This window comes from Rattus rattus, chromosome 3, assembly GCF_011064425.1.
Source record: "Rattus rattus isolate New Zealand chromosome 3, Rrattus_CSIRO_v1, whole genome shotgun sequence".
Lineage (NCBI taxonomy): Eukaryota > Metazoa > Chordata > Mammalia > Rodentia > Muridae > Rattus > Rattus rattus.
This window is the reverse complement of record NC_046156.1, coordinates 124,820,700-124,848,240: the sequence shown is the minus strand read 5'-3', so window position 1 is coordinate 124,848,240 and position 27,541 is coordinate 124,820,700. Positions and strand designations below refer to the sequence as shown.

Here is a 27,541-nt window from a genome sequence, read left to right as displayed (position 1 = left end):
AAATTCCAAAACTGTCTTCTGACCACTTAAAAACACCAAATATCTATTTAAAAAAATATAGTTTCAACTCAAACAAAAATTGATCTGAGTACTGGTTTTCTTGAATACTGAATTCACTCTAAATGAACAAAAATGTACACACATTTTCTGGGTTTTAAGAGAAATACTTCGTTTGGCCTCATTAGAAAAGTTACCTCTAAAGGAATATATTAATAAATAGCACAAGTCTTCCTTAGTATCTAAATGTTCAGACATAAACATGAACTCCAATCCCTCCGAAAGTTTCCACACTGGTCCACAGGCCTCACAAACAAACACTTTGAAGTTGTTATTACTGCAGACTTTGTTTAAACAGCAAGGAGAGAACAACGAAAAACCCACAGGGCAGATTCTACCTAAGGAACAAGTAAGTCTACAATGCAAAAGAGATGGAATTAAGGCAGCTTTAACAGTGTCTAAAACTTACCCACCCAAAACAGGGCCACCATGGTAGAAGTCGCTCCTTGACAGGCTGGTTGTTTACAATGGAAGTCAAAGCCAGAACAAGCACTGACTGATGCAGTATCAGAATCGGTGCTTTTACTTCCGTGAATAAAAACTAGTGGTCACACAGCTCAACTGAGTGGGAGTCCATATGAATATGCACCTTACCAGACATGTTTACATTTACTGCCAAGGATGCCTTAGCAATTCCATGTCCTCAAAGTCAATATAATTGTTGTAAAAAAATCAACTGTGGTTCCGAATATCCATTCACAGTTGACCTCAGCAGTGTGTCTGATGTAGGAGACTGACTATCCGTGACAGGTAGAAGCATATGGTGGTCCTCAGTCCCAAGAGGAAGCGCTAAGGGTAGAGTCATATCAGAAGGCTTCACATCTAGCGTTTCTGACAAAGGACTTCTCTGTATGGAGTCTTGTTCACTTACAGCATGGTCATCTACACTGCAATCTGCATTTTTATCTGTACCTGAAACAGAAAGGAAAGCACACTGCCTTTAGCAATGTAAAGCCAAACGACTGTCTGAGGTACTGATCTACTTACAGGTCCTAGAGACTACACTCAGCCTCCACACCCATGTGCAACCTGTTTCTCTCTCCCCAATGTGCCCGATTAACTTTGTACTGATACTATGGCACGTATCAAGAACAGGGTCAATCACAAAGACCACTACAAAAAGTCTACACATTCTAAACACAGGTGAACTTTTCTCCTCTCCCTCACTAGAGAGCTCCCTCACTACCTCATCCTCCTCCCAGTGGCACTTGGTCCTCTCAGTCTTGTTTGGCTCTACTCGGACAGGCCTCCACTCCTCAACTGGGCTGTAAATCCTTGACGGTGAATGCTAAATCAAACTTCTCTAACTCCTTCCAAGTGCAGAAGGGCAACACAGTACACTGACTTTAACGAGGAGGTCACACTAGCCAGTGCCTTCAAGTTTGCAGTACACAACTTATCAGAAGTGAGAAGGAAATGAGCACACAGACTAGAGATACACTTTGCCCTCACTGCATTACTGGCTGTAACATGTTGCTGCCACCCCAAGGTGCTGACATGACTGCAGCAGCCTTACTAGACAGCTAACTGCACATGCTTTGCTTACATTAAGTTGCAATTCTCTGTAGTCTGCAGTTTAACCAGTCAAGAAACAACCTGAGCTGTCTTGTCTCAGTGACTCATCAAAATGTCTTCTGCTGCAATGACCCCACCCTGTCCATCTCTACCCCTGGAACTCTTCTCTCTTCAATTTCTGTAACAATAAATCTTCTCTCCTGACAGCCCTCCTCCCTTTTAGAGACTGTCATTATGGAGTTTAAGTTACCAATCTGCTTCCCCTCAGAGTGCTGAGTACGCGACTACAGGCATGTGCTACCATGTCCAGGTTAACGTAAGACCACTCTAATGCTTCAGAAGAAACACCTTCTTTAGTGCCTCTGCATTTATGAATGTTCTACAATTTCAATATAGTCAGATCTCTGACGTCACATCCAGGTTTTAAGGTCTTAAGAGAATCAGGACTATACCCTGTTCAACTTCATATGGCCTGCAGCTATGTGTATCCCAGAGGTATTAAATGAACTGCTGAAGTGACGCACTGCAGTTTTCAGATGTCTCTACCTTAACCCTTACAACTAAACTCACACACACACACACACACACACAGAGACACACGCACACACACGTAAACATACACACACACACACGCACACACACACAGACGGACAGACGTACACACACACAATGAAGCGTGTGTATGTATGTATATAAAGTTTGGTGCTGGTTACAGTAGCTGGAGCCTCACGCATGCTGGATGAGCATCCTATCACACCCGCGGAGTCTCGTCGTAACTTGTGATTCCTTTCATCCTGGCAGACCGTCACGCTAAGTGCGGTAAATCAAGCATCTATGTTAAGCCACCAGCCGATAAGTCTGCAGTCTGGCTTCTTACACTGACAGAACGGTTCTGAGCTTCCAGGGCTCTATTTCCTTCCACATTTGGATATTCATGAGCGCTCTTTCTTCCTAACTACAGTAGTCCTCCTCACTCACCCAGACTGCATTATGGACATTAGTTTTTGCCTGCTTAAATCTTCTTTCATTTTTGAAACTACTCAGAAGTCATGCTTTTTGTTTGTAGTTTGCTGAGACACGGACCACTTATGTAGCTCACCTTGAATAACAATTGTCTTTCTTGTCTCTTAAGTTACAGAATTACAGGTGTGTGATATGTGCCACCATGCTTTGTGGCAAATCAGATTTTTAAAGGAGGAAATAGTTAAGGTATTTTGTTACTATTTTATGTGTGGTGTACCTGGTGCCTGGGAGCTGGTAGAGGAGGACACTGGAACCCTGACGCTAGAGCTACAGACAGCTGTGAGCTGCCATATGGGTGCTGGGACTCGAACCCAGGTCCTCTGGAAGGGCAGCCAGTGCTCTTAAATGCTGAGCCATCTCTCCAGACCCTGAATAGTTTAAATTTATTTTATTTTAATTTTTATGAAGTTCATTATTTCAAAATCGGTGGAAAAGGGGATCTTCTGTAAATTATAAAGCTACTTTTTTATATGTACATATCTAAGTTTTTGTTACTGTTTTCTAAAAACCACTTCATTTTAGTTATTTATTTGCTTGCTTATTTATTTATTTGTGTGTGTGTTTAAGTGTGTCAGAGGACAACTCTCAGGGAACGGTTCTCTTCTGGTACCTGAGATCTGGGACTAGAATTTAGATCATCAGGCCTGAGCACAGCTTCTGGCGCTGTTTTGCTGGGAATTATTTGGATTGTCTTTTGAGACAGGGCTTCCCCATGTGGCTCAGGCTTGCCTGCAACCAGCTGTGGGGCCACGCTGACCTTTGGGATCTTTCTGGGACAGCTCCCTGCGCATTGAGATTCAAAGTATGTACCACTCTAGCTCCCTATCTCTACTTTAACATAGATCTAATCAAACTGTTGAAATGTGTATCTCGGCCTGTAAGGACCAGCACCAAGGAGAGGGACATGATTAGCACACATGTGCTCTTACCAGAATGGACCTTTGTTTTATGCTTCTTTAAGTTTTTAATGTCAGTGTAAGAATTTCCACATAATTCACAGATAAATGGTCGTTCTCCTGAAAAACAAGGTAAGAACTTTAAAAACTTAAGTGTTTAAAGAATTGCTGGCTGACACAAAACTATCAAATGTTGATCAAAATAAAGCAAACATTCTTTAATCACTTAGTTATGACTGTGAGATGAGAAACCCTATACATATAGGTATACTACTTTATAATTAGTATAACCCAATTTGGGGTGAAATTAAGGACTTTCATTATCTGGAAGTCTCAAAAATATTCTATTCTTACCTCACAGATGAGGAAATCTAAGCAATACTGAGGACAGCCCACAATATAATTATTCTCAAATAAGAATGGTTCAGGCCGGGGACCTAGCTCAGCGGCGGACTGCATGCCTAGCATAGGTAAAGCTGAGCACACTCCCCAGACCATGGGGCCAGGGGATGACTGAAGAACCACTTAATGTGTTACCCCAAAACCAAGAAACATGAAGACACGGAGCTGGCCGTGAGTTTACCAGGCCCCTTTTAGTATTTACAACATTTGGATGAGAATTATGAAATGGATTAAGAAAATGTGAACAGTATCTCTAAAATGTAGTTTTCTTTAAATTTAATATTCAACATTTTCTTCATACTATTTACATATATTACATGCTATAACAAACATGTTGATAACAAAATCCATTCCTAAAACTTTCACATAAGAACCCTATTTTATAATTTTGATGGTTCCTTGTTTGATATATCTATTCAGTCTAACACAAATGTTTTCATTTGGAAATGATGGATATCTGGCACAATCCTTAGAAAATCTACACAGTTCTTAGCCAAATTTAAATTGTATTCTAAACAACTAAAAAAATAATAACAAAAGAAATGAACAAATAAAAAAGCTGATATTTATACATTAAAAACTTGTTATCACTAAGTTATACTAGATACTAGATATTCCACAATGGTTTCAAAGTCAAGGTTTATGTACAAAGGAATTAAGAGAGAACAAAAACGGTGCGTTCTCCCTAAACACAGACCTGTATGGGATCGAAAGTGTTTGTTGAGCTCTCCTGAGGAGATAAAACTTTTCCCACAAATACCACATATGTATGGTTTTTCACCTAGATGGGAATAAAAGACAGCGGAGTGGTGTACTATACCAGTGTAATACTTATCAGTTACAAGAGATCTACAGTAAGCTTTTACAATTACCATCTATATGAGAGCCTTCCTACGATGTATCTTAGAGGCATCCAAGTAATGATCTATTAATTCATTCTACTTATCTAAATTGGTACTTTTTACACACTAAAACATTATTTCTGCAAATGTCTCTCCTCTCATTAAAGAGATGACCTGGGTAAATAATTTGATTCTTACGATTAAAAATGTCAAATTTAAGTGACATTTCAAATCTTGCTATCTACTTTATTGTTCAAGGAGAATAAAAACATTAAAAGAAGACCATAGCCAACAGCCCACTTCCAAAAGAGACTCTAACCAGTACACTTTGTTTTCAAAACTTCTAATTTGCATCTGACACATCTGTCTGAGTTCCAGATCTTGGAATGTCTATGCAAAAGAAGACAGGTTTCTTGCCTAAGCCACCTCCCACTTAACTCCCCTTTCACATTCTTACTCACAAGAGACAAATTCTCAAAAAAGGCTAACCAGTCATAAAAATATGGCTCAATTTGTATATACTTTCAGAATTCTCTTACTTTAATAAGCTAATAATAAGCTAATGATAAAATTTTCACCTACCTTGTATTATTCTAGAAAATGTCAGACTCAATCTAATGGTTATGTGAAAATCCTGAACTAGCTTCAAAACTACCAATGTAGATATCTAAAAAGTCTACAGTCTACCCTTTGAAAAGGCCCAATTCCTACCTTTCTTAGCTACAACCTTGTTACAGGCAACCTCAGCAGTAAACTCTCACCTGTGTGTTTCCGAGAATGAGTGATGAGAGAGCTAGAGACGGCAAAGGCCTTTCCGCAGGTGTCGCACACGTAAGGCTTTTCTCCAGTGTGCCTGCGGACATGATAGGTCAGGGTGCTGGCCTGGGCAAATCTCTGCCCACACCTATCACAGACATATGGCTTTTCTCCACTGTGTTTCCTGTTAGTAAATATAAAGTGACACAGCAGTAAGTAAAGCAATCCGGAGGCCATGTATACAGCAAGTATTCCTTACATAAAATGCTCTACTTCATGTAGCATTTTACTTCATCTCTGCGAGGGAAGACTACATACTTAGCCGGGCAGTGGTGGCTCATGCCCAGACGGGTGGATCTCTATGATCCAGGACATCCAGGGCTACACAGAGAAACCCTGTCTTGAAAAACAAAAACAAAGACTACATATTTAAATTCAATAGTTGTTTCTATGTAAAATACCACTGAAAAAATACTTTTAAGGTATCAAAATATCAGCAGTTCTGAAATGAGTTCAAAAACATTTTCCATCAACACTCTACAGCTGTCTTGGGGTTTCTGTTGCCATGGTAAATATCATAACCAAAGCAACCTGGGGAGGAGAGCTTATTTCAGCGTTCACTTCCGTCCGTGAGGGAAGTCAGGGCAAGAACCTGAAACAGGAACTGAAGCAGAAGCCACAGACAACTGCTGCCTACTGGCTTGCTCAGTCTGCTTTCGTGTCCACCCGGGACCCCCTGCCCGGGGTGGCACAACCACGGTGAGTCGAGGCCTCTCACACTAATCCATCAGCAACCCAATGGAGGTCTTCTCTCAAGCAAGACTCCCTCTTCCTAGATATGTCTAGGTTTATGTCAAAACTGAAAACAACCAGCACAGTAGTTATCACTGAGCCCCCAATACAGCAATTATTTTGCTAATCCATCTTCCTTGTCAAAAGTTCTTCCTCAAACTACTAGCACCTTCTTATCCACCTTTATGGCCAGCTGACGGTTGCTTTGCATTTCACTGAGAGAAAGTAAAAAAATTTGGGCCAGTGAAGTTGGCTTCGTAAAGGTGCCTACAGCCATCTAAGTTTGATCTCTGAGTTCCACACTGTGGAAGGAGAGAACCAGCTCCCTTGGGTTGTCCTAAGGCCTCTACAGGCACGCCATTCATAGTGTAGATATATACAAATGTATACAAAAGTATTATTTAAAGAGAGAAAAGTTCCAAATCATAGCACCCTGTCTATAGCATCTGTACCTATATGCCTTGTTCTTTTTCTGTCACTTGAAGGGTCAATTCCACTAAAAATAAATCCCCTAACGCCGGGTATTAACGGTTTGAATCAAGAATGTTGCTTAAAGGCCAAATGCCAATGGCTTGGTTCCCAGGTAGAGGTAGTATTAGGGGTGGAAACTTTAGGAGGCTTGGCCTGACTTGCTTCTAACTAGACCTCACTTCCTAAAGAAGCAGGTCACAGACTATACCTTTGTCTCCAGCCCCTCTTCAACCTCTGCTTCTTGACTGCCACAAGATGAGCAGTGGATTCCACCATACCTTCTCTGTCTTATTTGTTTGCCTTATCAATGGCCCAGGAGCTATGAGGCCAGGAGAGCATGGACTGAAGCCTTGAGACCTGCCTGCCAACACAGGCCTTCCTTCTTAGGATAACTGCCTCATAGTGACAGCTGGGGACATGGAAAAAAGAAGAGTGCCAGGGATTGATTCACTGTGACTGTGTGAACTAGATAAAGTTTAGAGATGCAGGTTAGAGACGTTCTAGAAGACTCTAGCAGAGCTTGGTGGGCCATTCAGAAGACCATCATTCTGATAGAAATAGGAATGATGGCAAACACCAATGATTCCAACACTCATGACACTAAGGCAAGAGCATTAAAAGTTTGAAGTCGGCTGGACTACAACGTTTAGAAAGGGGAGACGCAGAAGGAGAGAGAGAGAGAACAGACTATGTCAGTAAAGACAGTGCTCCTGAGTTCTAGAAGGAAACAATGCTACTGGGAACTGAACTTGAGAACAATTTTTGCATTCTGGCAAATACCTTGTTTATATTTTATCCATGCCCTGAGGCTCTGAGCTGGGTTTAAAGACTTAACTATCTCAGGGGAAGAAATGTCACGGCTGCACGGTATACAGATGCTATGAGATTACTGACTACTTTTAGCCAGATTTACAGTGAGCAAACGCTAAGTGGAAATTTCTGAAGGACCTGGAAGTTTGGCTAAAAGAGAAGTACAAGTGAAGTTGGGAGCAAGGAAGGCACGGCTGAGGAATATTTAGCACATGAAAAGTGAGCCAAGGGCGGGGAATGCAGCTCAGAGGTAGAGCAATTGTCCAGCAGTCGGAGGCCCTAAGTTCAGTTCCTGGCTCCATGGAGCAAACCAAACAAAAAATAATGGTATATCCTTTTATCCAACCTCTCAGGAAGTAGAGGCAGAAGGCTTTGGGGTATGTCAGCCTGGGCTACACAGCAAGACCCTATCTTAAACAAACAAAAAAGGTAGAAAACTAGCCAAATCCTAATCAAGTGATAGTGTGTGAGATGTAAATTCATTTGAGAAAACGTACTAAGCTCCTTGCCCACATACTCTGCTTCCATGTGCTTTGTCCAGGGTCAGTCCCACAGGCACTCAGTCTACTGTGGCCACAGTTCATGAGGCAGGGCTACTACTTCCCCTGGAAGAGCTACCTATCATAGCAATCAGGGAGAAGACAGAGGAGCCATGCAAGGAAAGCTGGGCCAAGACGCAACAATGAGAGTCTCGGGAATCAGTTCCTTAACCAGGTCTCAATACCTAAAATATCACCTTCTCTAATTCTCTGATTAAGTCAGAGCCACTACCCCACAGTCACCTTTGAACAGTTACACCGGAGTGTGCCTTCCACAAATGGACATTTGGGATGTATCTCAGATCCAAACTATAGTCTACTGCTGCAGAGGTTCAAGTACACGTCACATGTGAATGAATGCACTCAGCCATTTCTAAGATTCTCCAGCCAGCATAGCTTCAGGACCTCTCAAAATCTGGGTCTAAGCTAGGCCTTTAACCCCAGAACTCCAGAGGCAGAGACAGGTGGGTCTCTCTGAGGTGAAGGCCAGCCTGGTATACAGAGTCACTTCTAGGACAGCCAGGGCTACACAGAGAAAGCCTATCTTGAAACAAGAAGAACAAAAAAGTCCAAGTCTCAAGTCTCAGAGATTTGGGCAATTCTTATAAAAATCAGAACATAATTTACACAAATTCCACAGTACAATTCCCATTCCAAAGGTGAGCAGTGAGAAAATGCAAGGATGAGAGCCAGGTGGAAACCTGGGGGACAAGCATCTAACTCCATGATCATCATCATGTCATATGAGGCTTGTCCTGCGTGCTGTGTGCTCATAGAAATGCACTCCTCATTAGACTGTATAATTAACTAATGTAAAGGTCAAAGAACTCATTTCCTTTTACCTTGCATGAATCTTGAGATTGCTAGAAGTTGCAAACTGTAAATTGCACACATCACATTTATAGGGTTTTTCCTCACCATGATGCATGCGACTATGGAAGACCAGCTGGCATTTCTGAGCAAATCCTTTATCACACAGTTCACATTTATATGGCCTTTCCCCTAAAAGAACAATAATATTTGTATTAGGCAGATATTAGGAACAATATTATATTAGGAAACAATCCTAAAGTCATAAGCTCTTAAGGCTTTTAAGAGTGCCAACAGTACTGGTTTTTATTTTCGGAAAATGATATAACTTCAAAGTATCAAAAGCAAATGGGATGTCTTTCAGGACTACTGAAAACACTAGGAGCAAAGAAATTAATCAAAACAGGGAAAGGTGATCAGCAAGAAAAATGTATAAAATACAAACCTAAGTGCACCAATGGACACTCATACTTTGCTAGCAGAAAGTCATGCAAATCAGAGGTAAACAGAAGAGCTGAGAAAGAATGATGTTCAAAAACCAATGAACTCTAGGAGCATGTAATGGGAAGGGTTGGTAATATATGAAAACTGGCCTGAGTTTTAGTATTTAACTCTGTTAAACATTTAAAAAACTAGAACCAAGGCAGGTGTAATGGCGTAGCTCTGTAAGCCTAACTACTCTGGAGATTGAGACAGGGGGATTGCAGATTCAAGGTCATTTTCAGCAACACAGCAAGACACTGTCTCAAAATAAAAAAAGTCACATTGGGGAGGGGGAAGGGCTAGCCTAGTGGTCGAGTGTTTACACAGCATGTTCAAGGCCCTAGGTTCAATCCCCAGCAGGGGTGGGGGTTAGGACCAAGTTTACACTTATTATGGAGAGAAAAGGATGTAAGGACCTGATGCACTAGAACTTAAAATGTCAATTTTAACAAAGCTGTTAAATACTTGCTTACAATTACAAACACAATTTTAGGATTCCAATGTTAAAACCTTTTACAGGTAAAGAATATGGCAAACTTTGTTCATAAGCAATGCATGTTGTATGCTACTGTGATCTGTATGTGGCTAGAGATACAACTTAGTAGAACTAACTATGTGTGCTCACTTGAGGCCATGGCTTCAATTCCCAGTACAAAACAGAACAGAAAGCACAAACACTAACCCACCCCCACAGGAAAACAGAACAGCACGCCTTCCTGCAGAGCAGCCTTACCTGTGTGAGTCCTCACATGAGTTTTCAGCTGGTTGCACTGGGTAAACGCCTTTCCACACAAGTGGCAGACATACGGCTTGACTCCTTTGTGTATTCTCATGTGCCTTCTCAGGCTGCTGGCTTCTGAAAACACCTTCCCACACGTGTTACACATTGGCTTGGCCTTGGAATACCTTGGGTCCAGCTCTTCCCCGGCGTTCTCCAGCTCATACGGACTCTTTACACTGGCTATGTTAGACATGGAGTGTTCTTTCAGGGCACAATGTGACTGTGATTTTCGACGTTTCCGTTTGACTGTAACAGTTTGCACAATATCTTGTGCAGGAAAAGTATTCTCCACAACTGAGGTCAACTCAAGTTCTGAAGTGTCATTTCCGTGAATGACTTGTTCTACTGCAGGTGGGGACAACTTGTTCGCATCCAGGAATAACTCGACAGACGCACTCTCTGAAACACTACTGTGGTGTTGCAGTGCTTTAGCTCGCCCTGGGTTCTGGGAATTGAAGGCCTTTTTCTTCTTTTTACTTTGAGACGATTTCTTTGTCAATGCCCGTTGTTTAGGGTTTGCCTGAACTGAGTCTGTGGAGACTTCTGATTTCTCCCGATTGTTATAATCTCGAAGAGTAAGAAGACAGGTCTGTTGATTCAACTCGATGTTCCCCGTAATACTAGATATTTCTGTAGAAGAGGGACTAGCAATGAAGGCGAAATCCTCCATCTTTATTTTACATTTCGTTACTACCTCTTCTACTTTGAGATAGTCAGCAGCCTGGTGGATTTCCTTAACATTCCAACTGGAGGGACACAAGACCAAATGACAATGTTCTGATCAAAACAAACTGGAAATAGCTGTACATACTCAAATGCCTCTTACAGATCTAATAAAGCACAATGCCTGACAGTTTTAAACTAAGTAACAAATGTGTAAAATGTAACTCAGTCAGAATGTTTGAGCAGGTATCTCCAGTTTTATGATACTGGAAAGATAAAAAGAATGCAGAATAACAGAATGTTGTATTTTCTAGCTGCTTAGAAAACAGTAACAAGGCTGGAGAGATGGCTCAGCAGTTAAGAGCACTGAAGGCTCTTCAGAGGTCCTGAGTTCAAATTCCAGCAACTACATGGTGGCTCATAACCATCTATAAGGGAATCTAATGCCTTCTTCTGGTGTCTGAAGACAGCTACAGTGTACTTATAGATAATAAATAAATAAATAAATATTTATTTAAAAAAAGAAACAATAACAAACAAAAAATAACAGTTGAATTTAAAAGCAAGTGTTGGGTGGTCAGAAAGCAGGCTCAGCAGGGAAAGGCATTAGGTGTGAAAGCCTAAGGCCCAAGGACCCCACTCCAGAAGGCGCATGTCTGATCCCTGTACTCTCCTGCAAGATGAGACAGGCCAGCTAGCCAAAAGAGCTGTACAGCAGCAGAAACAAGGTGAGAAATGAGTCCCCCAAACTGATCATTGACTTCTTCATGCGTGCAGTACACATGTTTGCACTCAAGAACACACACATACATTTGTTTTCTTTTGAGACAGGGTATCACTATGTAGCTTTGACTAACCTGAAACTTCCCATGTAGACCAGGCTGGACTCAAACTCCCCTGGGATTAAAGGCACACCATGCCTGGCTAATTTTTTTCTTTCTTTTAAACCTTGTTGGCAATACCCTGCTTCCTCCTATCTTCTCTGACGCTTTTTCAGAAGCCAATCAACTTTTCTGGATGGCAACAAAAGAGTTCAATAAGAACTATTTCCTAATCCTCCCTTCTGCTCTGGGAGGTACCTTTAACTATGTTTCTCAAGCTTTACTGTGAATATGAATTGTGGAGGGGTCCTGTTAATGAAAACTGAAATTCAGCCATCTATGAGAAAGTGCCAGAAGCCTGCAACAGTTATGCACTCCCTTCTAAGAAAGGTGCTCCCGTATGTTCAAGTCAATTTAAGATTTTTTTTTCCACAAATAGTCAATGGAGAAAGAGAGAGCAGGTGGAAGGCAGGTGGCTTGTGTTTGCAGTCTAGCACTCTGGGGACTGTATTGAGACCATCCTCAGCCACGCAGTGAGTTTCTGGTCAAACCCACACAGTGAGATCTTGTCTCAAAACAAAAATAAAAAAGAAACATAAAAATTAAAAACTCTCCCCAAACCGACTGATCTGCAGTTAGTATTAAATACTCTGCATTCTTCAACCAGAGGCATTCAACCCGACAAGCTGTTCATCAATTATTTACCAAATTTTAATAATTGTGGGAGATTAACTTATCTCTGCTCATTACTCCAATGAGACAATTCTAAAACATGAATAGTTCCTTCTCAGAAAAACCAACGGGTGTTTTTATTCTAGCATGAATCAGAAGTATATTTCCGTAATAAGCTGCCAGCCATGAGGAAAGAATCTTAATTGTGTACACGCATACATCTGTAGAGATGGTGTGGAAAAGGATGTGCATGAAAAATATTAATAGTCCTAATCAGAAGGTGGCAGAATTTCATGGGTGTTTTTCCTTTCTAAGTTTCCTCTAAGAAATGTGGAACTAAAGAGGGAACAGACTGAAGAAGATAAAGCATAAAGTAAACAGATGTTTGTTGCACAGTGGGGGCTTCAAATAAGTTTTCATGCACTCTGTACAGTACAAATATTGTTACTATTATCTCACTTTTATGAGAAGATTAAGGATCAGAGAGGTCTTATCAAAGGAGAAGGACGATCAGTCAGTCAGAAGGATACAATTCCAATGTCAATTTTTTTTTCTTTCAATAAGTTTTGCTGGCCTGGAACTCAAAGAGATGAATCCCAAGTTCTGGGTTAAAGGCATGTCCCTCCACGACCAGCCTATAAATCTGCTCTACCAGCCAATACTCTACTTGTGTTTGTGCTTCTATTAAAAATAAAGGAAAGAAGGCAAGCATAATTTGACCGGATTCTTTTTGGTTTTGTCCTTTCTACCATTTCTCCTACAACTAAGAATATAGTACTATTAGCCTAATTTTTATATATAGGATGTATTATAAGACTCTGAAGAACCTACTTACTATTAAAGGGGCAGCAGTAAGCAACTGTTGACATAGTAGTATGTGTATGTTCATGTGCACATGTGCATGCAGATGCAGGTGTATTTGTGCATGGAAGTCACAGATAGCTCTGCGTGTCTTCCTATGTTGCTCTTCATACCTCATTATATGAGACAGGATCTCTCACTGAGCTTAAAGCTCATAGATTCTGCTGGGCTGGCTGGCCGGGCTGGTGGGTTGGCTGGCCGGCGGGCTAATGAGCTCCATAGAACCACCTGTATCCACCTTGGCAGCACTGGTTTTACACAAATGCTTTTATATCGTGACTGAGGATCTGACATCAGGTCCTCATCCTTGCAGGGCAAGCACTTGACCAATGCACCTCTGGAGCCCAGCCATTCAGAGCCTTATGAGAAGCACAGTAATGCTTCTGGCTTCATTTAAACTTTGGATAGGTTAACAACAGTAACAGACTTATTGTTAGTCACAGTCCCACGAAGTTCCGTCTCAGTATCAGAGTCCTGCACATCCCCATTTCATTGAGCAATAGAAGGCACTAGGCCATGAGGTCATGTGAGCAATAGAAGGCACTAGGCCATGAGGTCAGAGGTGGCTCTTTCTGCATACCTTAGAAGAGCCTAGGTGTGAGAAAAGGCCTAAGGGACACCAAGACCGAACGTGGTGGGAAAGGAAAATCCACTTACAGTTCAGGATTTGTAAAATTAAAAAAGAGGTTTTTTTGGGGGGGGGGCAGTGAATAAGTTTGTCAGACAGAATTCTTTAATGTGTTTTGTTTGTTTGCTTGTTTGTTTTCAAGACAGGGTTTCTCTGTGTAGCCCTGGCTGTCCTGGAACATGTTCCATTTGCTCAGGCTGGCCTCGAATTTACAGGGCCTGCCTCTGCCTTTCACCACACAGCTTTAATGTGATTTGTTTTTCTGTTTGCTTTGTCTTCTTGTCTTTGTGCTTACCAAACATCTTTTCATCCTAAACAGAGCTACTCAAGCTATAGTGTGTGTTTGTGTGTTGTGTATCAACACTGAGAATTAGTATGGAGAGCAAATGGGAAAAATATGAATCTATTTTAGCTCTAAAGATTTTGATTAGACTTTATAACTGAATAAAAACGTGTACTTTACCTGTCGAGATTTAAAGTTCCTGTATATATAAACTCCAACAGTTTCTGAAATCCGTCAGCCTTCACCTGACTCTGATCAAGAAAAACATTGTTCTCAGAAGTGCTTCTGTAGATCGCACCAAAATACTCACTAAAGGAGGCAAGCACATTCCTATGCGCCTTGAACTGGAATTCTCCAATCACTATGGTACAGTCACAAAGAAATCCTGCTTCTCGTTGTTTATTCAGTCTCTCTAAAAGGTGCTCACAGTGGTGTGAATACTGCATTTTGATATCAGAATGGTATTTTACCCTTGATCTAAAAGACAAAAAGAAACAGTGAATTGATAACCATAAGCTCTCATCAAACACTCACCCATGCAGAAGTAAGGGAGGGTGGAGAAGGGACAAAAGACTAAACGCGAAGAACACAGCTCCCACTTTGTCCCCAACGTCGTCCATAAGCCCCATAGAACACTCGTGGCGATTAAATGCTTTTCTTTGTTTTACAGCACTAGAACATTAATGCAATAAACGGCAGTGAACAAAGCCTATGTCACGAGTTGTAAAGAGGGCGGTAAAATTCTAAGCTTTTAGAGTTGACCCCTCAAACTTTCAAGCTCCAACAGACATCTTCACCTGAAGGTGCTTAAACAAATAAACTAAGAAATGACTCCTTGAAACAGAGGACAAGAACATGATACGAGTTGTTTTCATTGCTCTCCTATCGCTGAAACCTGTAGGCTGAGATGGTGAGGTTCCAAGCGCAAGGCAAGTACTTGCAAGGGGGCGGGAACGCCCGGACCAGACAAGTCAAAGGTTCCATCTATCTGGAGGACACACCCCTTGCCCGCTGCAAGTCGGGCAGCAAAGGAGGGTGACAGTCCCAGCCAGTCTTCCCCAGCCTCCGCTGCCCTGCCCTCCCAGCTCGCACTCCCGCGAGTTCCCACGGCACGGGCCATGACTACAGCCACCGCGGAGGTTGCCTCTCCCAGGACACCCTCCTTCGCCCCGAATCGCGCTCGATCTCCGAGGCACCAGGCCACATAAGACCCCGGGGTCCCAGAACGGAGGGACGACAGGCCAGGAGGAGGGCGGCACTCACCCGTATCCGCCCAAGGGAAACAGTTTCTTCACTCTCTCACCGCCATCTTGGGAGGACGTCACCGCGACGCTCCTCCTCTCCCTGCCTCCTCCGCGGTAGCGTCACGTCCGGATGTGTGGTCCAGTGGGGACACCGGGGATAGGACTCTAGGTGTCCACTAGGGCCGGCGAGCTGGGTCTCTGAGCCCTGACTTCCCGGCATGCCCAGGTCTCCGGATCACACCTCACTGCTGACTTACATCCTGCGCCAGACGCTCACCTTGTCAGCCCACCGCTGTCGGCCCAGAATCTGGGCGGAGACCCGGCTCAAGTGCACAGCCGGCCTCTCCAGGAACCGCGCTGCGCGCTGCATGCTGGGAGTTGTAGTTCTTTTTCTCGCCTGTCATCCTGTCTTCATTAGCGCCCCTCCAGTGGAGATGACTGCGTTGTGCACCGTGGTTCTTGACCGTGGTGGGTGGGAGGGATATGCTTAAGTCGAGACCAATCAGTCCTTCCTCTTTTGCATATCCGAAAGCTCTTGGGACCCCCAGAGTTCTGTTTGAGCCGGCACACCGAAACTCATCTTCCAGAATGCCCTTACCTGGTGACAGAGGCTGAGATGCAGGAAAGCAAAGCAAAGCAGCAGGGCACACTGGGCATGCGCAACGTGAGAGGAAGGTGGGCTTTCTACCGGAAAAGGTTTTCCTGCTTCTGACCCAGAATAATTTTAGCACAATTATTTACCTCGAAATCAGAGTTAGTGCAGTAAAGGGAGAAGAGCAAAGTTATCGCTGCGCTATACAAAAGCGTCAAAAAGTTTTGATGTGTTCGTGCAGATTCTTCCCTAGAACCTGCGGACGTCATAAATATTAAAAAGCACAACTGAAACGTTTGTTGTTAAAAGTCATATTTCTGGACTTAAAAATGTTGAAGCTACTTTTTATATTTCTGAGTATAAATTTTCTTTTAATTCCACCTTTTTGTCAAATTTTCGATAATGTGTTAGTTCTGAAATATTTAGTGAACTTGACATATAAATTAAGAATCAAATTTACCACTACCCGAAGACTACACATGGACAGACCCATGGCTCCAGCTGCATATGTAACAGAGGATGGCCTTGTTGGGCACCAATGGGAGGGGAAGCCCTTGGTCCTGCAAAGGCTGGAGCCCCAGTGCAGGGGAATGTCTGAGCAGTGAGGCAGGAAGGGGTGCGTGGTTGGGTGGGGGGCCACCCTCATAAAAGAAGTGGGAAGGGATGGGATAGGGAGCTTATGGACGGGAAACCGGGAAAGGGAATAACATTTGAAATGTAAATTTTAAAAATCCAGTAAAAAAAAAAAAAAAAAAAAAAAATTTAGCCTGCTATGGAAGGGAAAATGGAAACTCCAGAGGGAAAAACTGAACACAGAGATGCTCCGGAGCATAGAGGTAAGAGAAAATGAAAGGAAAGTCTTCTAGGATCAGCAGCAACCTACCTCAGCAGTTCTTTTTGTTTGGTGTTTTCCTGTCTGTTATCGGTTTAAAAGATGATGTTTCCGCCCGGTTTCGAACCGGGGACCTTTCGCGTGTTAGGCGAACGTGATAACCACTACACTACGGAAACCTGGCTGCTCCCTCCTGCTGAAATAGTTCCTCTTATATGATGTTCTTATGCATGCTTCACAAGTTTTAAAATTCATGCATTTTTCAATGAGGAAAGAAAAAACAAAAAACTGAACAGAGCACAGTTAACTAACTGAACAGTGCTGAAACTATTTCAAAAGTTTGAACTTGTTCTCTCCCTCTCTCTCCAGCTGGAGAAGCCTCAGCACGCCAGAGACTGTGAAATGGAGCAGAACCGTGCTTCAGCCGTTTTCTGGTGGGAGGACGTATAAATTACCTTTTCCCCATCCTGCTTCGAAATACCTGCCAAAGCTTCTAATTTGTGTACTTTTTAAAAACCCTAAGGGACGGGCTGAAATCAGACACCAAGACGCCATTTTTGCCCCAGCGCAATGAATGTCAGACACCAAGACGCTTTTTTTTTTAAAAGCTTTTTTTTTTTTTTTAAGAAACTTCATAATGATCTAAGACATTTATATTCTTACCAAGTGGCAGTTCTTATTCCTAATACAATCAACCTCAGGAAATGGAAGTTATCGTCATAGGATCTAGAGATATAATCCGAAAACGATGAAATGAGGGGGGGGGAAGTAAAGAAGGAAAGAAGGGAGGAAAGTAAGGAAGGAGGAAATGAGGGGAAAAATAAAGGAAGAAAAGAAGGGAGGCAGGGAGGAATAAAGGAAAGAGAAAGGAGAAAGGACAAGGAGGAAGGAGAGGAGCCAAGCATCCCAGAACTCAGAGCCTGAAGAGGGGAATTCGAAGCTAGCCTGTGCTAAGATGCGGAACACCATCTTATGTTCATTTGTAGAAACCACAGGAAAGATATAACATTGTTTACTATGCAGAATATAAACTCGTTTCACACCCCAGCCTCTGCTGAAGTTGATCCTTACAGAAGCCAGGCAGAACCTTCCTACAACAATATTCCCAAGCCTTTCCTGGGTTTCAGGGTCCTTTCTCCTGTTTCCCACTCCTGTTAACCAGAGATCAAGGACTTGGGAGAATCTCAACCCACGGAAGCGGTCTCAGGAGGCACCGCGCGTCACGCGGGCCAGCAGATGGCGCGGTCCTCTGTGACGCGGGGCACCTGTCCCCAGCACAGCCAGCGAAGGAGCGGTCAGGAGGCGCAGATGCAGCAGCACGGGCAGCATGAGCAGCTACCAGCCACCAGTGGTGATCGACAACGGCTCGGGAATGATCAAGGCGGGCCTGGCTGGGGCCCGGGAGCCCCAGTTCGTCTACCCGAATATTCTGGGCCGGACCAAGAACCACAGCTCTGCGGCGGACAGCAAGCAGGAGCTGCGTGTGGGTGATCAAGCGCAGGAGCGCAGGAGCTTCCTGTCCATCAGGTACTGCAGGACGCTAAAGTCTGGGTCTATGTGGAAGTGGGCGGAGAGCCCACAGCTAAAGCCTCCGGGAAAGGACCAGGAAAGGAACTCCAAGGCCTCAGCCAGCCACCCGTTACACAAACTTCTGTTCTCTGTGCACAAATATATTCAAACACACAGTGGCCATTCGTGCTAGACGTGCCTGCGTAAGAACGTGACTTGATGTATGGCATTTGTCTTGTGGTGAGGTCCCTTTAACTATTTACTATACTTGAACAACGTAGGAAGTTTCCAACTTTTTGAAGTCACATTCTCCAAGGAGGAGAAAAATGGCGAAGCAAAATGACTGCAGAGAAAAGTAGTTGTGCTATTTACTGGAAGTTACCATGATAAATACTCTCCCTTTAGATGAAAAAGAGCAGAAAGGGAACGTGTTAACGACTTCTGTCTAGGAATGGTACCCTGCACCTTTAATAAGGCAAAGACAGAGGAGTCTGTGGGTTCCAGGCCAAGTTGGTTTGCATACTGAGCCTGTCTATTTATTTGATAGGATTTCTCTGCGTAGCCCTGGCTGCCCTAGAACTCATTCTGTTGACCAGACTGGTCTCAAACTCAGAGATCTGCCTGCCTCTGCCTCTTGAGTGCTGGAGGCAAGTGTCATGGGTTCTAAGCCAGCGAGGACAACGTACAGAGACTCTGTCTCAAAACAAGAACTATAATAATAATAATAATAATAATAATAATAATAATAATAATAATAATAATAATAATAATGTAAATAAGAAATACTCAAGTTAATAATAATTAAAAAAAAGATCCAGGAAAAAAAATTACTCAAACGTATTTTTAGCATAAGTATCTGGAGCTATAATAATTTTGGTCTACTAAACTGCAGTTCTCCTTTAAAAACATCACAACTACGAAATAAATTTCTAGGACATAAACAGCTCATCTTAAGTATTCTTTTTTTTTTTTTTTATTAACTTGAGTATTTCTTATATACATTTAGTGTTATTCCTTTCGGTTTCGGTCACATCCCCTCCCCCCCTTCCTTATGGGTGTTCCCCTCCCAACCCTCCCCATTGCCCTCTCCCCAACAGTCTAGTTCACTAGGGGTTCAGTCTTAGCAGGAAAAAATATGGAACGCTTCACGAATTTGCGTGTCATCCTTGCGCAGGGGCCATGCTAATCTTCTCTGTATCGTTCCAATTTTAGTATATGTGCTGCCGAAGCGAGCACATCTTAAGTATTCTAAAGAAGCTTGCTTTCAAAAGTGTGACTCTTGACCCAAATCAGAATCTCAGCTACTTACAAACTAATATAAATATATCTGTATATCCTACAATGTACATCACAAAGGCTTAAATATACGATTCATCCTACATGAAAAAGCTTGATAAATTTTGCTCCATTGTTCAAGTCTTACCAAGATGTTGCATTATTCTATATCAAAAGTAAACAGGAGGCGGCAATGGGGGAGGGTGGGGAGGGGAACACCCATAAGGAAGGGGAGGGGAGGGGATGTTTGCCGGAAACCAGGAAAGGAATAACACTCGAAATGTATAAGAAATATTCAAGTTAATAAAAAAAAAAAAGAAGTAAAACAAACCTGAATGTTCACTTCTTTCCTCATCTTGTTTTAAAGAGGATGCCCCAAATAAATATCTCAATGCAGGTTGAATCAAAGGCAATTTAGTTCGAAAGAGTTTCATGAATGATAGACAAGTTATAACTATGATTACCATAATCAATATTCTAACATCATCTGCAATTTTTAAAATCTCCTTTAAATATCCTGATGATAAAAGAATAAAAAATATCAATAAAAAAATAACAACAACAACAACACAATACTTTTAAAGCCAAATCTAAAAACCACCACTAACAACAACCATAAAAACACAAGACTTATATATTTTTTTTGTTCCCCCTCCAGCTATCCAGTGGAACGGGGTCTCATTTCTTCCTGGGGAGACATGGAGATCATGTGGAAACATATCTATGACTACAACCTGAACCTGAACCCCAGCGATGGCCCGGTCTTGGTTACAGAACCGGCTCTCAACCCATTGGCAGACCGGCAGCACATCTCCGAAGTGTTTTTTGAAAATCTGGGAGTCCCTGCCTTCTATATGTCTGTCCAGGCTGTGTTGGCTCTGTTTGCTGCTGGTTTTACCACTGGCCTCGTGCTGAACTCAGGTGCTGGGATTACTCAGTGTGTGCCCATCTTTGAGGGTTACTGCCTATCACATGGTGTAAAACAGCTAAACGTGGCAGGAATTGACCTCACCAACTACCTCATGATGTTGCTGAAGGATGATGGTGTCATGCTGCTTAGAACTGGGGACAGAAAAACTGTCACAGACATTAAGGAGAATGCTTGCTATGTGGCAATGAACTATGATGAGGAAATGGTCAAGGAATCTAACGTAGAGAAAATATATACCCTCCCTGACGGGAAGACTGTAAAACTCCGTAAGCAGGTATTCCGCTGCCCGGAGGCTCTCTTCTCTCCGTATCTTGTGAATGTGGATGCTCCTGGCATCGACAGGATATGCTTCAGCAGTATAATGAAGTGTGATGCAGATCTCAGGAACTCCTTCTTCTCCAACATCATCCTTTCCGGAGGATCGACCTCTTTTCCTGGTTTAGATAAGCGACTCATTAAGGATGTGGCAAAGTTGGCACCTGCCAATACCACCGTGCAGGTTGTAGCTCCTCCTGATAGGAAAATTTCGGTGTGGATGGGGGGATCTATTCTTGCATCCTTGTCTGCCTTCCAAGACATGTGGATCACGGCTGCAGAATTTGAAGAAGTTGGACCCAACATTGTACACCAGAGGTGCTTCTGAAATGTATGCAGAATGAATGACGAGTAAAATTGCTTTGCATGTACATAACAAAATGCTTTGGGTATTCTTATTTGGGGAGAATGAAAAGAAGTTCTGTAATTGGAGTGGCCACTTTCTCTTTAAAAATGTTTTTGGTAGTTCTGGGAGTTGACCCTAGAGTCTCATGAATGCTAAGTGCTCTACCATGGAACTATATTCCCAGTTGTCTCCTCCTCCTCCTCCTCCTCCTCCTCCTCCTCCTCCTCCTCCTCCTCCTCCTCCTCCTCCTCCTCTTCTTCTTCTTCTTTTTTGAGATATTTTGAGATTAGATCTGCTAACCTGCCTAGGCTGGACTTGAGAACTTGTAATCCTTGTGCTTCAGTCTCCCAGATAGCTGGAATTACAACAACTTTGGGCCTGGTTTTCTTGAATTCTTCTAACAGGGCAGGAAACAATGTAATAAAAGTGGTCGGGTGTTGTAGGAGATGAGGCGCAGCTCAGAAACTGCTGAAACAGTTTTAAGCTAGCTACAGCAGTTTTAAGCTAGCCAGAGTTGGGTATACTGTGATATCTGCACCCAGGAGGTGGAGGAAGAGAAAAATCACTGCATGTTCAAGAGCAGCTTGGGCTGCAGGATTGTTAGTCTAGCAAGAGCTCCCATACCAAGATACCCTGGGGAGCAGTATTTATTGTAAATAATATAGGGAAAAATAGTCCAGAGGCATCTGGAGGGGTCCGAAGCAGAGAGAGAAGTAGGCTGGGTGTGGGCAGGGCAGTCTGTAAGACAGGCAGAGTGTGAGAGAGCAGGGTTTGGGCAGATGTTGCAGATTCTGTCAGGTCCAAAAGAAACGGGACAGATGGCCATCTGTGGTGTCTAATAACATATCCCGGCCTGTGGGCTCACTCAGTACCTGGGGCTCCTTACAGCTCTTCTCACTCTGCCCTCTACCCTCTACTCCTCCGGTCATGGTCTCAGCTTCCTTCCTACATGACCCCGCAATTTCATCTATGTGCTCTCTTGGGCTTCCACTCTTGATCCCCTCACTCTTGCCCCACATTTCGCTCTTTTCCTGTCCATCCTCTCATGGCCCAGTTCACTGCTGCTCTCTCTCTCCCTGCTCTGGACTTTTCCCAGACATACCTCTTCCTCACATGTACAATAAAAACCTTTCCTTCAACCATAACTAGGAGCAGCCATGTTCTCACTTTATATAATGAGGAGGACTGGTAGCTGAGGGGAGCAACTCCTCCTGGGGACAGAAAACCCATTTCCCAAGTTCCTGAAGAATGCTAGCTGTTATTTAACCACAGAAAGTCCTTCTACAGTCCAACTTGAGCTCATAGACATAGAGACAAGTGTTAATTGCCCAAATAATAAGTCAAATGCTTTTATGGGAAACTATGTATTCTCCACTTTTCCCTTGGAAAGAGAGCAAGGGACAGTGCCCCATTTATTTTTGACAGGGTATCTCGGTATGGGAGCTCTTGCTGTACTAACAATCCTGTTGTTCAAGCTCCTCTTGAACGTGCAGTGATTTTTCTCTTCCTCCACCTCCTGGGTGCTGATGTCGCAGCACACCGTTGCTGGGCCTAGTTTAAAACATTGTGTCAAATGAGTCAGATCTAAGGTTGTTGTTGAAGTTCAAGGAAGAAGGTTGCTGTGGGAAGGAATGAGTCCATGACAGGAAGAGAGCAGATATTCTGACAGCATGGGATTGAACTAGAGTCCGTGAATAAAGTGTGTTTCCTAGAATGGAGTGGATCGAGGGGTGTGAAGGTAAATTAAGGCAGAACTGACAGTGCTGGTACAGAGAACCCATCGAAGATGACCACTGAGACACGGTTGATGGCCAATTTAAGCCTCTGCAATGTCTTGTCCTATCACGGTCTTTCAGATGGCTGGAATAAAGTCTTAATTCCAGATGACTACACTCAGATATTCAGTCCCTAAGTGTAGCACCAAGTGCCAAGAGCATTAAGGGTTTTTTTGTTTTTTTGTTTTTTTGTTTTTTTTTTTTCCCGAAGCTAAGGACCGAACCCAGGGCCTTGCACTTGCTAGGCAACCACTCTACCCCTGAGCTAAATCCCCAACTCCAGAGCATGCAGTTTTTGAAAGCAAAAAAACATGCCCTGGCATATCCCTCGGAAACTCCAGGGGAGCATTTTGGGTAAGCAAACAATTTATCAGAAGCTAAGATAAGCAGTTAGCTGAGGGGGAGGTTTGCAAGAAACAGGAAATTTGGCAGAAGCTAAGATAAATTAGCTGGGGCATCTTAACCTCAGGTCCTAGATCAGAGTTGGGTAATTTTCCTTGGGATTCTCCACCAAGGAGATCAGTTTCTAGTTAAATCTGAAATGGCCTCAGCAGGAATGCAAGATGGAGGAACCTCTGCACTGTCTTGTCCTATCACGGTCTTTCAAGTTAAATGCCCTCATGGCAGAGGAGGGCAACACCAGGAGACTAGGGATTTTATTAAGACAACTGAAGTGTTAATTTGCAGAATAAAACGGGGCTGGGGAGATTCTAGAGCGTCGGTGATCCTTAGAAAGTTATTGATACCGACATAAAGTAGTCATATTCTTGGACTCAAGACTACAAACATTGGGAATCTAAAAAATTACAGGGCTGGAGAGATGGCTCAGGGGTTAAGAGCACTGGTCGCTCTTCCAGAGGTCCTGATTCAATTCTCAGCAACCACACGGTGGCTCACAACCATCTGTAATGGGATCTGAAATGGGATCTACTGTTCTCTTCTGGTGTAAATAAAATAAATCTTTAAAAAAAAAATCTAATTAGTGTCTTTGATGACCTAGGTAACTGAGACAATGGTGGAAATGAAAATGTGTAAATCAAGATATTTAGTATGTGCTCTTCCCGTGAAATGTGTGCTAACCCAGGAGTTACCTGTCCTCAGGAGTATCATTAGATCTGGACAATGTATTCCCTCAAGACTTGCCTGGAACCCTGATTAGGGAACAGAGAAAGAACAGACACATGGACAAGGGGTACAGAAAAGCTGGGTTAGTAGAGATGTGCTCACTTTAATGGAACAACACCTACTAGCAGGCAATTCAGGACCCCAGCATGTTTATTAGGTGCAGCGTAGGGTGAAGGGTAACTTAGTCTCTATGGTAGATGTTATGGTCTCACCCCCCCACCCCCAGAACAGCTGTAGCCATTTTGTTCCCTGCCTGCCAGCTATTTTATGTTGTTGCTATAACATACCTGTCATCATTGACACAGAGAAGTGACTTGGCTCAGAGCAAGGACATGCTGGCCACCTACTCTGTTTTGTTCTGTATGTTCTATATTAAGTTTGCTAATCTTAAGAAATTCCACAAAGCGGGGTTGGGGATTTAGCTCAGTGGTAGGCGCTTGCCTAGGAAGCAAAGGCCCTGGTTCGGTCCCCAGCTCCAAAAAAGAACAAAAAAAAAAAAAAAAAAAAACTCCACAAAGCTTTACATAGGACCCATCAAATCAAAGGTCAATATGAACTGTTATTGTAAGGCTCAAAGTGATCTTAACTACCCGGAGAGCCCCAAAGTGAGATACAACATCGGAGTTCGATGCAAATGCAAGAGGTTTATTTTCTGATGCATCGGGGTCGACCTTCAATCGACCTTTATGGCGAGTGACTGGAAGGTGACCCCCGAATGGCTATAACAAGCAGTGTTTATACTTTTTAGGGGTACAGGTTACATCAGCAAGGTTACAGTTTAAACTGATTGGCTAAGCATATTGACCTTTGAATCTATTGGCTAGCAAGCATATGACATACATTTGAACTCTATCTGGGACCAGAGGGTCAGGTGACTATCAGTCAGTACATTCTGCAGATTTTCAAGAATGTCCCTGCTCCTTGGCCTAGCCTTGACCAGAGGTGGGAAGCTGGTAATCTTGACCTGAGGTGGTGGGTATAACGTTGGCGAAGGCCCTTAGGGTCCTTCACAGGAACTCCATAACCTACCTATTTTCTACCAGACCAAGCCTCTTAATAGCTCTTACGCTTCAGTAAGAACTAGGGTCCTTTATTTCGTCTAAAATACCTTGAGTCAGAGCTGATCACTGGGCAGCACTTCCTGCACCTACGTGCATATGAACTCTTTGTGGTTTTTGTGGGTTTTTTTTTTTTCTTTACAAACTGACAGAAAAAGATACGTGTTGTCATAGTTCAGATAATTCTGAACTATGTCCCTGGACTAACCAATATGAGGGTATGTGTTCAATAAACTCTTCTTGCTTAACTGAGATCGGTGTCTATATGGTTTGTGTGGCAATTCCTGAACCCCGGCAGTAGGAAGTCTCTGCAGAGGAGCAGCGTCTGGCTGTACAAATCCAGGAGGGAAAGGAAGATGCAGTTGTTAGTTTTTATAAAAGCTTCCACTTGGACCAGAGGAAGAAATGTTAAAACTGAGAATAAAGAGGAGAAAAGACTAAGTCCACGATTGTCCAATTAAAGCAAGCTATATTTTGGGCTGCACTTGGGACTGGCCAGCCAGTGCCTCACCATAAGTCAGGATTTGAGAAAGCAGCCCCTGCTGGCTTCTTTCTTTTCTTTTTTTTTTTCTTTTCGGAGCTGGGGACCGAACCCAGGGCCTTGCGCTTGCTAGGCAAGCGCTCTACCACTGAGCTAAATCACCAACCCCCAGCCCCTGCTGGCTTCTTGAAGTCCCTTTCTATGAGAGGTAAGATGTTCACAAGGGCAAGAGAGTTGGCCATTGTACATTGTTTGGGTACAATGAATCCTATGAACGGGCTTGCAAGCAGTTTACATCAGATCTAAGAAACAGGCACTCTAAATTATAAATAGAAACTGTAACATGCAAGGACTTAACACGGGACAAACAGGAAGGTGTTCTTAACTGCCTTATCTGCAAACGGAACCCTTAGCCTGCAGCGTATTTTTTTTCTATTTTGGTCTCCCATGAATTCGCAAGGCACATGATTCCTGTTTTTGTCTCGCAGAAGAAGCCTGACCCATACAGGGGAAGAGCTCTGTCAATTTGTCAGGGGTCCAAGGTCTTGGTCTTTCTCATGGCTGCGTCCCCATTAATAATACAAACTCAACTTCACTCAAGCCACTCACACACTGCTTCCTCCACCCCCTACAACATGCAGACACTGTCAAGACAACAGACAGCACCGGTCTCATGAGAAAGCAGCAGGCAACACTAAAATGTCCAATACAGATCCAGTTTAAGGAAGACACTGGGAGGTGTGGCTTTGGGCTAGGTGTGAAAGGTGGTTAGAATTTAGATCTATTAGAAGCTGGGCGTGGTGGCTTACCCACCCAGCTTCTTATAATCTTAAGGGAAGCCGAGGCAGGAGGGTTGAAGCAAATTCAAGGTCAGGCTGGTCTACTTAGTGAGTTCTAAGTCACTCAAAGCTACACAGGCTGTTTGTGTGCCTTTCCAATGAGTTTAGGTGATGTAGCAAGCACAGCCATGGGTGTCACAGGGATCTGGATAGGAGGGGGATATAGACAGGCACATGAGACACTGAGTTCACTTTAAGAATGAACAATTTTTATTTTTTTTCCCATGTTCCTTGTTTTTAGCTGATAGAGTTAGCACTTTGAGCAGACCTTGAGCAGACAGTGTTAAATCCTCGATAAAATATTAAGGCCTAGGTGAAACGTTAAGGCCTAGGTTTCTGGGTTAGCCTATCGTAAGGAAACTTTCTCACATGTTTCTGCAGATACTAGAAAACGTCTAATGCCAAGATAGATTACATATTCTGCTATGTTCCATGCCCTTGGAAACCAGTAGAACTATTTTGTATAGTTACCCACAATAAACTTGGACCCGAACCAACCACCCAACAGCGCTTTCTGCACCTGCGTATTAGCTTTTATGGTATAAGCGGCCCCTGGGATAGACCCAGGCATAAGAGAGACAGCTGTACCCAATATAGGAAACTATCTGAAATAAGTCTTCCATTTTGAGTAGTGGTCTAGGAAAGTTTAAGTTCCCAAGACTTTCCTGGGAAATGACATCCTACTTGGCAGACATTCTGGTTGGCAAGTTAAGACATGAATGTTACACAGGTCCATTCCTAGTAGACAAGTTAGGACATGAATGTTAGACAACCTCAACCAATAGAAACAGGATAAATGTAAAACAGACATGTTCCTAAGGAAGTCTCCTATCCCTAAATCCTGATTAATGAAATAATTTGGCACAGATGTTTGTGGATGGGGGGGGCACTTTAAAACCCTGTCGGATCTTACCTTGGGGTCGTGGTTAAGTTCCCAAATTTGAACTGTGGCTCTGGTTGACCAGCCCTGGGTTGTATGCTCAATCAACTATCCATAACTGACTGAGATTGGTACTTGTGTGGTTTGTGACGCATTCCTGGACCCCAACAACAGTATCTTCTGCTCTCCTTATGTGAGTTCTCCCTTCTGTACTTTCCTGACCTTGCTGTGGCC

At 43.1% G+C, this 27,541-nt stretch overlaps 2 protein-coding genes and 2 non-coding genes across 7 annotated transcripts; 1 reads left to right on the top strand and 3 right to left on the bottom strand.

Moving 5' to 3' along the window:
• Window positions 1–90: 90 nt before the first annotated feature.
• Mynn (myoneurin) lies at window positions 91–16,228 on the bottom strand. 4 transcript variants are annotated; one of them, XM_032898552.1, is made up of 8 exons: window positions 15,369–16,228; window positions 14,286–14,582; window positions 10,130–10,923; window positions 8,946–9,105; window positions 5,497–5,675; window positions 4,591–4,674; window positions 3,525–3,611; window positions 91–969 (listed from the first exon to the last, which is right to left on the bottom strand). In XM_032898552.1, the coding sequence occupies exons 2-8, from the start codon at window positions 14,549–14,551 to the stop codon at window positions 707–709; spliced, it is 1,833 nt and encodes a 610-aa protein (XP_032754443.1). In that variant the 5' UTR covers window positions 14,552–14,582; window positions 15,369–16,228; the 3' UTR covers window positions 91–706. The 4 variants fall into 4 exon arrangements, with proteins under 4 accessions (XP_032754443.1, XP_032754445.1, XP_032754444.1 ...); XM_032898554.1 differs by having other exon boundaries at window positions 14,416–14,582; XM_032898553.1 differs by lacking the exon at window positions 4,591–4,674.
• Window positions 16,229–16,879: 651 nt separating this feature from the next.
• Trnav-aac lies at window positions 16,880–16,952 on the bottom strand. Its single transcript has one exon. It is a non-coding gene; the product is annotated as a tRNA-Val (tRNA).
• A 1,085-nt stretch (window positions 16,953–18,037) lies between these two features.
• Actrt3 (actin related protein T3) lies at window positions 18,038–21,175 on the top strand. Its single transcript, XM_032896792.1, has 2 exons — window positions 18,038–18,300; window positions 20,216–21,175. Exons 1-2 carry the CDS (start codon window positions 18,101–18,103, stop codon window positions 21,129–21,131), a joined length of 1,116 nt encoding a protein of 371 aa, XP_032752683.1. The 5' UTR covers window positions 18,038–18,100; the 3' UTR covers window positions 21,132–21,175.
• LOC116897387 lies at window positions 19,412–19,518 on the bottom strand. Its single transcript, XR_004387431.1, has one exon. It is a non-coding gene; the product is annotated as a U6 spliceosomal RNA (small nuclear RNA).
• Window positions 21,176–27,541: the final 6,366 nt, after the last annotated feature.